This window comes from Pseudopipra pipra, chromosome 2, assembly GCF_036250125.1.
Source record: "Pseudopipra pipra isolate bDixPip1 chromosome 2, bDixPip1.hap1, whole genome shotgun sequence".
In the NCBI taxonomy this organism is placed as follows: domain Eukaryota; kingdom Metazoa; phylum Chordata; class Aves; order Passeriformes; family Pipridae; genus Pseudopipra; species Pseudopipra pipra.
The window spans coordinates 98,357,644-98,369,189 of NC_087550.1; the positions used below are offsets into that span (position 1 = coordinate 98,357,644).

At 42.9% G+C, this 11,546-nt stretch overlaps 1 protein-coding gene across 1 annotated transcript in view; it reads right to left on the minus strand.

The window, feature by feature from the left end:
• Window positions 1-10,219, minus strand: part of ANOS1 (anosmin 1) — a 136,978-nt gene extending 126,759 nt beyond the window's left edge. Inside the window, exon 1 of the mRNA XM_064646568.1 lies at window positions 9,871-10,219. Coding sequence (XP_064502638.1) covers window positions 9,871-10,215 — 345 coding nt within the window. The 5' untranslated portion in view covers window positions 10,216-10,219. The remainder of the gene's footprint in view (window positions 1-9,870) is intronic.
• Window positions 10,220-11,546: the final 1,327 nt, after the last annotated feature.

Below are 11,546 nucleotides of genomic sequence, written 5' to 3' on the forward strand. Positions count from 1 at the left end.
AAATCATGTTCATGAGCTGTCATCACATTTCTTTTTTTTTTTTAAATATAAATTAATGTGAATATAACTTCCCTAAAGAGTAATCTCTTAAAAAAAGAAAAACAGATTTATGTTTAAAAATTCTCATAAGAATGGCAAAAAAGGTTGAAATATGTTTGTATTGGATTAATAGAGTACATTATTCTCATCCAATCTTCACCATCAACCTCAATTTCTGACTCTATGGATAGAAGATATTTCCTCTAAAGCAATCCTATTTCCCTCATATTATCTTATAATAGGATCCATGACAGCTGGATTGCAACCCTCACAGGCAGAGAAAACAGTCTTCACTACCTTGGCTAGGTTTGCAGTTTCACTTGAGACCACTTCAGAAATTACAGTGGCAGCAGTTTGTCTTATTTCTGACTTAAAAGACATCTTTGTAGTAGACAATGTCCAACATACTGTCTGGGGAGGCCACTTCACTTATTCACTGTATGGGAATAAAACATATGTCCAGCTTTTGTCTCCTCATATGAACAAACTTTACTACATATGTGCAATACAGTAAATCCATCACTTCTGAAAATGCACAGAACACATGCATAAGAAGATTCAAAGCTTTTTCCAAAGAATAGGGATTACTATTTATTTCAGAATACATGTAAGTAAATCACAGTATTGACTCAAGAGAGCAGGCAGCCATCACCAGAAAATATTTCTGGTTGAAAACTCTCCGGAGAGTAAGTTCATAATGTTTGGAGAGCAGGAATCATTCAGAAAGCCAAAGTAGCCTGTTTCTTTGTCCCTCTTTTTTACAATCTGTCAATATGGTTAAAGGAAAAGACAGAAGTGAGGAACAAGCTGCCATCACCAGGACACACTCAGTCCATAAACTGCCTCCAGACTCGCAAGTTACTTTTAGGAAAGAAATAAATGAAAACAAGCTGAAAAGAAGCCAGTCACAGGTCAGCAGCTTTATCTGGACAGGCTCCACACCTGAGCACCCCTAATCTAGAACAGATTTAATATTTATGTGCCTGCACTGGTATACATGATAGGACCACAAATTGGTTAGAATTTTGTGGTGAATTTTCTTGGACGTTTTACCTGTAACAAAAGGATTTTCAAAACATTTTTACCAACTACAAACAAGAAAAACTGACCTTTTGAAACAAAGTAAAACTCCAAGCAGCCAACAAAAAAAGGAAATAAACATTCATGAAAAACATTTATAAACAACTTTCCCTACACCCATTGTACCTGCTCTCTGTTTCCAGCCTTAATTTCAATTAATTGTGTCACCGTAAATTTTACAGTGCCCTCTTCTCCTAGGTAATTTCACTTTGCAGCATTGTGAGCTTGTAGGAGGTCACCTATCTCCAGTTTTCTCCCTTCTCAGACTCTGTGTCTCTTCTTTTGCTTCTCCTACAAGTTCCAGAGCCATGCCTTCCTCAGGAATCCCTGCTGTTTACTAGGACAGTCATATCTTTTGCAAAATTGGGACAACTCTCTTCTTTGTAAAGAACGATTTATTGTAACGTGCAGACCAAGACAAAACCAAAGCAAAATATGCAGTGTCCTTAACTTAAAGATATAATAAGTCATAGGGGGACTTTTTTATGGTGAAAATATATTTTCCTGTATTATATTTGTACTTAACTTTGATGTCATACCTCTTTGACAGTCTAGAAGAGACACAGGCAAAAACATGATTCACAGAAGACAAAAGAAATTTGATAAAAACTTTGGACTGGGGTTTTCCCCAAATCTGGAAACATTTGATATTCTTTTTAGTGAAAGGAATTGAATGTGTTGATTTTTTTTAATCGGAGATGAAAGGAACAGTACTCTACTTTCAAGTTTAAAGAGTCCACTTACCTTTCAACACCCCCAGTTCTTCACCTCTGTGTCCTGTGATGTCTTGGTCATTAAAAGACTAAAACATGGATACAACTAGAGTTGGGATACCAAGTTCACAGCACTCTACTTTGTTGACAAAGGCTGCATGGACCTAGTTTCATACATGGACCTGATCCAGCTGAAATCAACAGAAGGCTTTTCATGGACTTCAAAGGTTTTTGAAATATAAGGCCTTATAAGGCTCAGCTGTGGGAAAGGTCAAAAAATGAAGATTCTTGGTGTAAACTCCTAGACAAGTGCTTTTTTTGGTTCAAGGCTAACACTTGCTAGGCACTAACTACTAAATATTAATACCAATGTGTCTGTTTTCTGTATGATGTTCCTGATAGTCATTAATACTATTTTCAATCTTTAAAAATATGGATGCTAAATTACAGCACTTTCTTTTTCTGTTTACAGAAGTTGTCTGTGTACTCAAAAACAGATAATCTGGGAAAGTAAAAATTCACATTGAATTGCCAATAGAGATGTAGGCCAGCTTGTGAATTAACAATCTCCATTTGTAGACACACACAAATTCAGCACTGAGTCTTAAGAAGTTTGCCCTTTGCAAAATGACAAATGTTGAGCATCTGGAAAATCAGTCTGTTTTTCAAGCTATCTCAGAAATGTACTGGGGTTTTGGACACTTTCTAAACCAAATACTTTTATATATAGTTCAGAGCACTAGTTAATTACAGAGACATCCCCTATACAAACAACTAATAAAGTTTTAATAACAGTTTTAATATGAACACTATCTATCTTAAAAACCTTTCACTCTGTAGTAAGTGGATATATCTTCCAATGGAAAAAGGATTTACATTTTAGTACTCTCAGTGTTTTTCTTTCAAAAGTTTACTAGGGCTTTTCAGAAGCAACATCTCTTCCCTCTCTCTAACATGCCTGTGACATTAAAACTATGCTTTGCCAATATTTTCTATACATAAATGTCTGTCTCAAAACATATTAGTAACATTCCTGTTGGATGTATTGCATCTGGTATCAGGCACATTTACCAGATTAATAGAGATTTTAATTTTATGAACACAAGCAAGCTAGCATAAAGATTTTTTTATTAATATGTAAGCATCCACAAATAAAATGCGAGAAAAGTATCTTGGCAACTCTTATTGTTCAATACAATTGTTAATCATTCACTTAGGTTTTCATACAGTTCATTTGCTTTGCATTTAAAACTTACACTTGAGGCACAGACAGACATTTTAATTGGGGAAAGCAATGGGCAAGTTTAAGGTCCTGAATCTGCATAATCAAAACTGCTGGAAAACAATGACCCAGCTTTGTAACCCCCACACTCATATCAACCATGCAAGCTATCACCGATGCCAAAGACATTTGAGTCTAGTTATGACAAATCGAATATAACTCCCACTGAGATCAGGGAGGTTCATAACAAAGCAGGTTACAACAGCAAAGACTAACTGTGGCTCAATCCCACAATATGGTGAATAATGCAGGTCTTTTCACTAGATGCAACCATTATTATTCAAAACAAACCTTTCACCTTCCAAGTTTTTACATAAGATCCTAGTAGAAGATCCATGCACTTCTTGTTCACGACAGCAGATCTCAATAATAAGAGCACATCAAATGCCAGAATAATTATCCAGATCATACACCATATTAACAATAAAGACAGGTAAATGATTGGGACTTCTAACAAGTTTTGAGGAAAACAAAGTAGTAAAAAATGTTAAAATCTGTCTGTGGAAATAAATTAAGAGCAGTGTTCCTTACAAGACATATGAAAATCAGAATTATTTAATACAAGGACTATTTTTGGAAAGAAAATGAGTACTAAAATGGCAACACGAGCTGATGGCACACATCTTCACACGTAGAAAAGATCATGAACATGTCCCAAAAGATCTAAGCAAACTCAAGTGTCTGAGCAGCCTGTCCACTGGAACTGAAATGTTCTGGAAATAACACACTATATTCTACTACATCTCATTATGAAACTATCACATATCTTTTCAAAAGATTTCATGAAAAACAATTTAGTTTCAGAACTATTCAAGACAGTTACAATAAATGGTTTCCTCGTGATCTTCACCTTTTTTACAGCAGAGCCCAGAGAGACACATGGACCCTAGACTTTCAGCCTATCCTACCACCTTCCCAGCTGGAACCTGTTGCAGATTTTTGCAGGTGCAGTCACTTTGGAGTTACAAGCAATACAAAGGCAGATGTGCTGGCATTTAAACAACTAGCTGCCTGACTTGTAGGTGAAATCTGGTATTGGTTATCTAGAGATAACCACTTGCACACTATTTGCTTGCAGATATACAATCTCAGAACCTTTTATTATTTACTTAGAAGAATTGCCTGTTTTCCATCAAAAACTTGTCCTGACAGGTAACAGTCCTTCCACAACAGTAAAAACAACCTGCTAGCACCATATAGTTATCAGCCACTCAATATAACAAACTTTTAAGACCTTATTCTTCCCTCTCACAGCTACTAAACATTATGCTTCATATGATTCTATTAGCTTAAAACAATGTTTTTCCACACTTTCAAAAGCAATTTTGAGTTAGCCTAGGCTCATCTAGCTTAGTACTAATTTCCAAGTACCAATCCATAGTACATTACTATCGGATTTACACTAAATCCCATTTACAAGGGGAAATTTCTCTCTAATTTCCTTCCATGTATCATGAAACTGGCTTACCACTTGAGGGATGTCTATGCTGTATCAAAATTTTCAACTACAACTCATCCACTACTAAAATAAGTCAATTTAGGAATTAACACAGAACCCCTATGCAACCAGGTTCATCCACAGTGTTGCTGGTATGTTTCTAAACAGTACCCATCTTAACAAGTTTAAACAATCTCTCATGAGCCTCTTCAAGCAGCAATCACAATTCTGGATCACACTACATGAATAAATCCCAACGTACCTGGACTTCCCCCTTAAGAATAAAGAAATGGATTTGGTAAGATTCAATTTACTACTGAAGATTACCCACCAAAAAAAACCCAAAAAAAAAAAAAAAAAAAAAAAAAAAAAAAACAAACAAAAAAAAACCTACATGAGATGTACTGATATCTAAAAATACGGGAAAAAAAACTGATTTGACTTAGCCCTAGCATTTTTTAATGCATTGACAATCATAAATGGACATACGTGAACTCATGTAAGAAAATATAAATTGTGAAAATTAATTTAGAAGTGAGTAACAATATTTAGCAGGTATTATACCTTCAAAATGTAGCTAATTCTATTCTCTTTTCTAGTCACTCCTCCACACTTGGAGTACTAGGCCCAGTGTTGGGCTCCCTGTTACATGGAGAGACATGGACTTAGTGGAGGGAGTTCAGCAAAGGGAACGTAGTATCCCTCACGTGAGAAGAAGCTACGAGAATTGGGAATGTTTAGCCTTGAATAGAAAAGGCTCAAGGGGTTCTCATCGAAGTTTATAAGCATCCGACTGGAGAGAGTAAAGAAGATGGAGCCAGACTCTTCTCAGTGGTGCCCAGTAACAGGACAAGAGGCAATGGCCAACAATTGAAACATAGGACACTCCATCTAAACATAAGAAAACACCTTTTTCTTACTGTGAGCGTGATTAAACATTAGAACACTTTGCCAGGAGGTGCTGCCCAGCCTCAGCTATTCTGTCACTCTTCAAGCATGTGGCTTTGGCCTCTCCTGTGACTCCATACCACAAACGGAGCCAGTTTTACTGGCAAGTACCTCTAATTCTTGTGGCATGTTCTACCACCCTCTCAGCTTTTGACCCAGTAAGCAAGACTAACTGCTCCTCTGCCTTAACTAACTTAGCAAGTTGGACACATTAAGCAGGAAGATACCTGAGAGGTCTGTAACAGATGCCAACTAAGACAAAAGTTCCACAGGTTCACAAGTCCAAGTAAACACTTTCCGTAACATTTTTGTGCTATACCTTTAGCCTAAGTAGTTACACTGATGTTCAAGCTCTTATTCACAAAGAAAACTTCTAATCATGCTGTTTTCAGAACATGGCTTAGATGGCTGTCTGGCTGTAGAGATTAAAATCCAAACTGTGTTTTCACTCAACTTGAAAACAGAATGCTAAAGGTCACGCCATGCCTGCTCCCCGAAAATGGAAGGATTTCATCCACAACCAATATCATAGATGCAAAAGGCTACATCCATAGATAGCAGTGCAAGGAATTCAGTCTCATTCCAATAAAGATTAAAACTCCTACCTTTTTCCTGAACATCAGCTAAAACTCTGAGAAGGGAACTGTCGTAATAAGAAAATATTGAGGGGAAAGAATGTATCCAATGACATCACTCTTCTTTACAACCTTGGTCCCTCTTAAAATAGTATGCCTTTTTCCACACAGGATTCACATTCTTGGTGTTTCTTCTGGAGCCAGACACTTTAGTCCTTCTTTTCATTCCAAACTAGAGGAGGAATCACCCTTCCCATCTCATAAGGGCAGTTTACTAATACACAGGCATGCTCTTTTAGGTAACAGCCAAATGCATACAACACTGATTATGATACAGGACACGATTCAAATCTACACCTCACCTTCTCCTCCATTGTAGGCAGGCCACTTGACAGTCATGTCCTTCCTTACTCTTGCCATTGTCCTCTGTTCAGGTATTTTACAGAGAACTTTGTCAGAAAAAAAGCACAGCAGTAGAAACTCTACTACTTGCCAAGGCAGTGACCCAAGAGCATGGACAGGTTCCAATGAATGCTCTGATTACTCCCTCTATACATGTCGTTTTACAACAGTCGTTGTAAAACCCTAATCTCAACACCCAAAATGGCTAAAAGTGAGTATCTTAAACATTAGGCTAGAGAGGGGAGTTCTCTTTGCCCTTACTCTTTCTGGTCACAGGTCAGTGAATGCTTCGTTTGGTGATGTCCGGTGGCCCAAGTTACAGAGCTGAGATAAATATGCCACTTACCTTTTTTGTTTGATTTTTTTTAATGAAAGGACTTTGTGCCAGCATGCTCTGTGAAAGTTCCCAGCTTGAAGACAGGTCATAGATATAAAACATATATATTTCATTGGGCAATAAGACCTATGTGATGCATAAGTCCCATATTGATCTCACATATCCTTTGGTGTAACCTCTACACAGAACTTCCCAACAATCTCAAAACTGGAAAAGTGCCCTGGCCATGGGGATTTTATAGTAAAAAAGCAGGCATCTGTGCCTCTTCAACAAACATTCTGAAGATTAAAGATTTTTGATTTAGGTGGCCGATTCCTCCTCTAGCTCACATCAATAGTCTACATGAGGGGGAAAAAAGTATATTATTTGACCCGTATCTAGGTAAAAATAATTTCCTACTGACAACACACCTTTAAAATGGGCTTTGAAGCATAAATTAATGTAAATTAAAAAATAGGTTTTTTTAAAAACAGAACACCTCTCTTGGCTCGTTCACAGAAAGGGACATTAAAGAAAAATGGGTGAAAATTCTCTGTGAAGGGAAAAAGAATTACAATCTCTTGTGATCATTTTGGAAATTGGAAAAATATTAGTCAGCTAATATCCTCAAACGAGGAGCCAGAAGGTATATTATTAACCCAGATTTCCTATTCATACCACTCCATTCTCTCTAAAAGGCTGTTACTAATGTGACTTTAGTACCACAAACTATGTGAAATGAAGTCTCTCAGAAGTGTTGGGGATGTCACTTCTCACAAAGCTGCTGTCTCCCTGACCCCACTGCTGAGGTTGTATCTAAAGCAGGGTTGGGAAATCAGTGGGTTAGTTTTTTTTCAATTCTTTCTCTAACTGGGAGACACTAGAGTTCCTTCCTGCTCCAACTGGGACGAGCTAGAGTTTAGTTTGCTTCAAAGGTTGAATCAGATTACAAGATAAGTGGGCATCTCTGAAATGAAAAGAACTCCAGAAATTGCTACTAGTTGAGATGAAAAGAGGAGGGGAGTGGCTAGAAGGAGGGAGAAGAGAAAGGCATGAAAGGAACATCTTATCCTTCAGCCTTTATGGAATAATAGGGCCCAAACCTGCATGTCCTACAGTCCGCTGTGTCTTATCAGTCTCCTGTGCGAACGCTGGATGCATGATGTACTCTAAATCTCTCCTCCCTTCCCTCATTAAAAGACAATGGAGAGCTTAACTTTTATAAACGAGAGCACTTTATCTTCCAAACATTACAGTCATTTCATGTCTAGCAGGAGTTTAATCCCTGGTAATTTATATAAATTACTGTGTGCTTTAGCAAGTTGGGGTTAAAACTCTGAGATTCTCAAGTGATTACAAAAAAACAGCCAGTTTTCAAGACCTAAGTGAGTAATTCCCTGCTTATTTCACCCTGGCTAATTAAAATATAATCACGATTGTTTGGCAATGTGCATTCTGTCAGCAGTTTTACATCGTGAAAGAAATCTTGCCAAGAAAACACACACACCAAACAAAAAAAAAAAAGCCTTTCACCATGAATTGGCTTGATCTAAACTGTCTCTTTAGCCACTGAAACTGTGAAACAAGTTACAAGTTCTTAACAACGCAATAAAAAATACTAACCCCTCTCTGGGATAATGAACTATTTTAATGAGTACCCTCCTTTCAGACCATCCCGTGACGCAGGGACCACACGATGACAGCGCTCCTCCGCCCCCGGCCTCGGCGGAGCCCCGCGGCGGCCAGGACAGGGCAGGGCAGGGCAATCCCTTCCCCACCCGCTTCGGGGTGCACCCCCGGTTTCTTCAACCCAAATCCTGCTGCAGACACCCAAACACTTCTGCTGCCGTTGCAACGCACATACTCAGCTTTCCTTTCACACTGGCTTTTTTTTTTTTTTAATCGGGTTATCCTTAAATACCTCTCAAACCTCCCTTTTCTGCCAACACCTTTGGCTGCTCCACCCAAAGCATTTGCCCAGGCCCTCCCGGTTTCTCACCGCCCGGAAAGCCCGGGGTGAGCGAGGGGCGCTCCCCGCCGGGTGCCCGGGGCGGTGCGGAGATGTGCCACCCCAAGCGGCGAGCGTGGCTCCCTTCCCACCGAGCTGGCCAACCCTTTACCAAAGGGGCCTGGGTGCTCGGGAGGGAGATGGACTTGCAGCTCTGAAGGGTTTCCATCATTCGGATGAAGTCGACTCGCTTTAATATTTGCGCAGTGTAGAACAGGTGGGGAACGGAGAAGGGAAGGGTGCATATGTAACTGGAAAACGGGAAAGGACGGACAGACACACTCTGCTCTTGCACCAGCTCCCGCACTGCTTTCAGCATTTCATTTTATGCCCCGCAGGTCTCCCGCTACTTCAACCACTTTTTCCACCACTTTTTCCCTATTTCCTCACTCCCGTTAGCCAGAGATGGTGCCTCTCTGTCCCAGGAAAAAAAAAAAAAAGGGAATGTTACCCCCACCCTCACCTCCCAGGAGGTCGGAACTAAGTATTACACGTTCCCGGTTATCGCTCTTAAAAAATAGGCTCAAACTTTCACACCAGGCTGGAGAAGCGAACCACCCGCGGGCGCACCGCAGGCAGGCGGGGGATCGCGGCCGCACCGCCCGCTGCCCGGCAGGACGAGCGCACTCCGGCCCGGGAGCACCGAGCTGCGGCCGCCCCGCCGCACCACCGCTTCGGACACCGCGGGAGGCAGCTCCCGGGGCCCCTCCCGCCCTGACAGGGGCAGCGGCCGGGAGCGTTGGGCACCTGCGAGCAGCCAGGGCAGAGCGGTGTCCCCGCCGCACCCCACGACCCGCCCGCGGCGAGCCTGGCCGGCAACCAACGGCACCGGCGGCGCTCGGCGCTGCCGCGGGGCCGTGCCCACCTGTCCGGAGACTGCAGGTGCCGCCGGCGGCTCCCGCAGCGCGCCCACCATCCCCTGGGGGCGCGGCACCCCAAGTTTGCCAAGAGGCGCTCCGGCCCCGGCCGTCCTTTCCGCCCCCAGCCCGCGCCGCCGCGCCGGTGCCGGGGGACACTCACCCTCCGGGCGGCGGCAGCGGGGCTCCCCTGCGCGGCGCCATGCCCCTACCTGGAAATGCTTGAAGAAGGCGGAGATGCGAGTGATCTGGAGGCTCAGGCACCTGGAGGTGCATCTGGCGGTGGAGAAAACCTCGTCCTGTCTGCGGGCGGAGGCGGCGGCCCCCGGCCCGTCGGGGCTGCCGCAGGCGGCCGTCACCCAGAGGATCAGGGCGAGGGACGCGCCGGGCGCCCTCCGCACCATCGCTCTGCGGGAGAGGAGGGCAGAGGGGCGGCCGGGCGGTGCGGGGGGCGACAGGCGCCGGGGTGAGCTCGCTCCCGCTCGGCGGGCTGGTGCCGGGCTGCGCCGGGGACGGACACCTCTGCGCGCAGAAACTACACAAGAAAGTTCAATCATTCAACTCCCCTCACCCCCGTCCTCCCTCCCTCCCTCCCTCCCCGGCTCACAGCCCTCCCCCGGCGGCAGCGGGCGGGCCGATGCTGACAGCGGCCGCGCCATTGGCTGCGCCGAGCGGCAGCGGCGGGCGGGCGGGTCCTGTGCCCGCGGGCAGGTCGGCGGGGCCGCCCCGGCTCCCGGACCCTCCGCCGGAGCCGCCACCTGCGGGGCTCGGAGCGGCCCCAGGAGCCACACGCTCTGTCCTTGCCCGCAGGCGGGCGGGGTGGGGGTCCTGCCGTGCTGGCGCAGCACTGAGTGGCGTGGCACAGGTAGCCAGTGTTTACACCCTGGTTAGTGCCTTTTATTTCTTCTTTAAAAGAAAAAAAAATAAAAAGAAGAAGAAGAAAAGAAAAGGACGGGGTGACAAGAACGCATGGAAATCACTTTTTTGAAACTCAGTGTGTTTCTTACAGAGAAACACTGCGGTGAGCGCCTGTCCCAAGGTGAAACCCATACAGGCTCCTCTGAAGAGTTATTTAAAAATGAAAATCTACAAGTCATTAGTCGAAATACCTCTGAGTAATAGCTGCAAAAATTAAAATAGTGCCTTGAGCTGTAAAATGGCCACCACACAGTATAGATGAGCCTAACATCCTTTCTCTCTGCGCCGTCAGTTGCAGGGCTGGGAGCGCGTGCCGCAGTATGTAGCGCAGAGGTTACGTACCACATTCCTCTCCCTGCTCAGGCTGTATGGACTCCTCCCGTCGCAAGTATGTGCTGCTAGAAAGAGCAAGTGGATCATTCCTCTCTGGAGTCTGTGGATTGAGCCTCCTGAACTTGAAAATAAGTAGACCTTAGGCCGTTTCAGGAGTTAATACTACATTAGTTACTAATACAAGTTTAGTGTGGTTATCAAACCCTGTATTAAACAGACTATAGGAGTCATCTTTACTGAAACAAGTTTTAGCATAAGCTAAGTGTTCATTAGGAAAGTCATCTAAAATCTCATAAAAAACAGCAAGATCTTCAACCAGTCTGGCTTGTACTAATTTTACATAGCTATAATTCCTCTGTGGATGTTCTTATGGACACAACTGTGAAATAAAGAATATTCCCAATTTTATTATTCTTACCACACTATATGCATACACCTTTCATAAACCTATATATGTCAGAAATCCAAAATATAAAAAGTTCTACTGCATCCAAACTAATAAATCAGTTGTTAAATTCTAGCTATAGTTTTACTATCGTATCACAAAAGGCACAGATTAAGAAGAGCTCTTGTCGCGAGTATTGGTAACATACAAATATAATAGAAAGCAAGACAAATTTTAGTTTAGATGTTACTT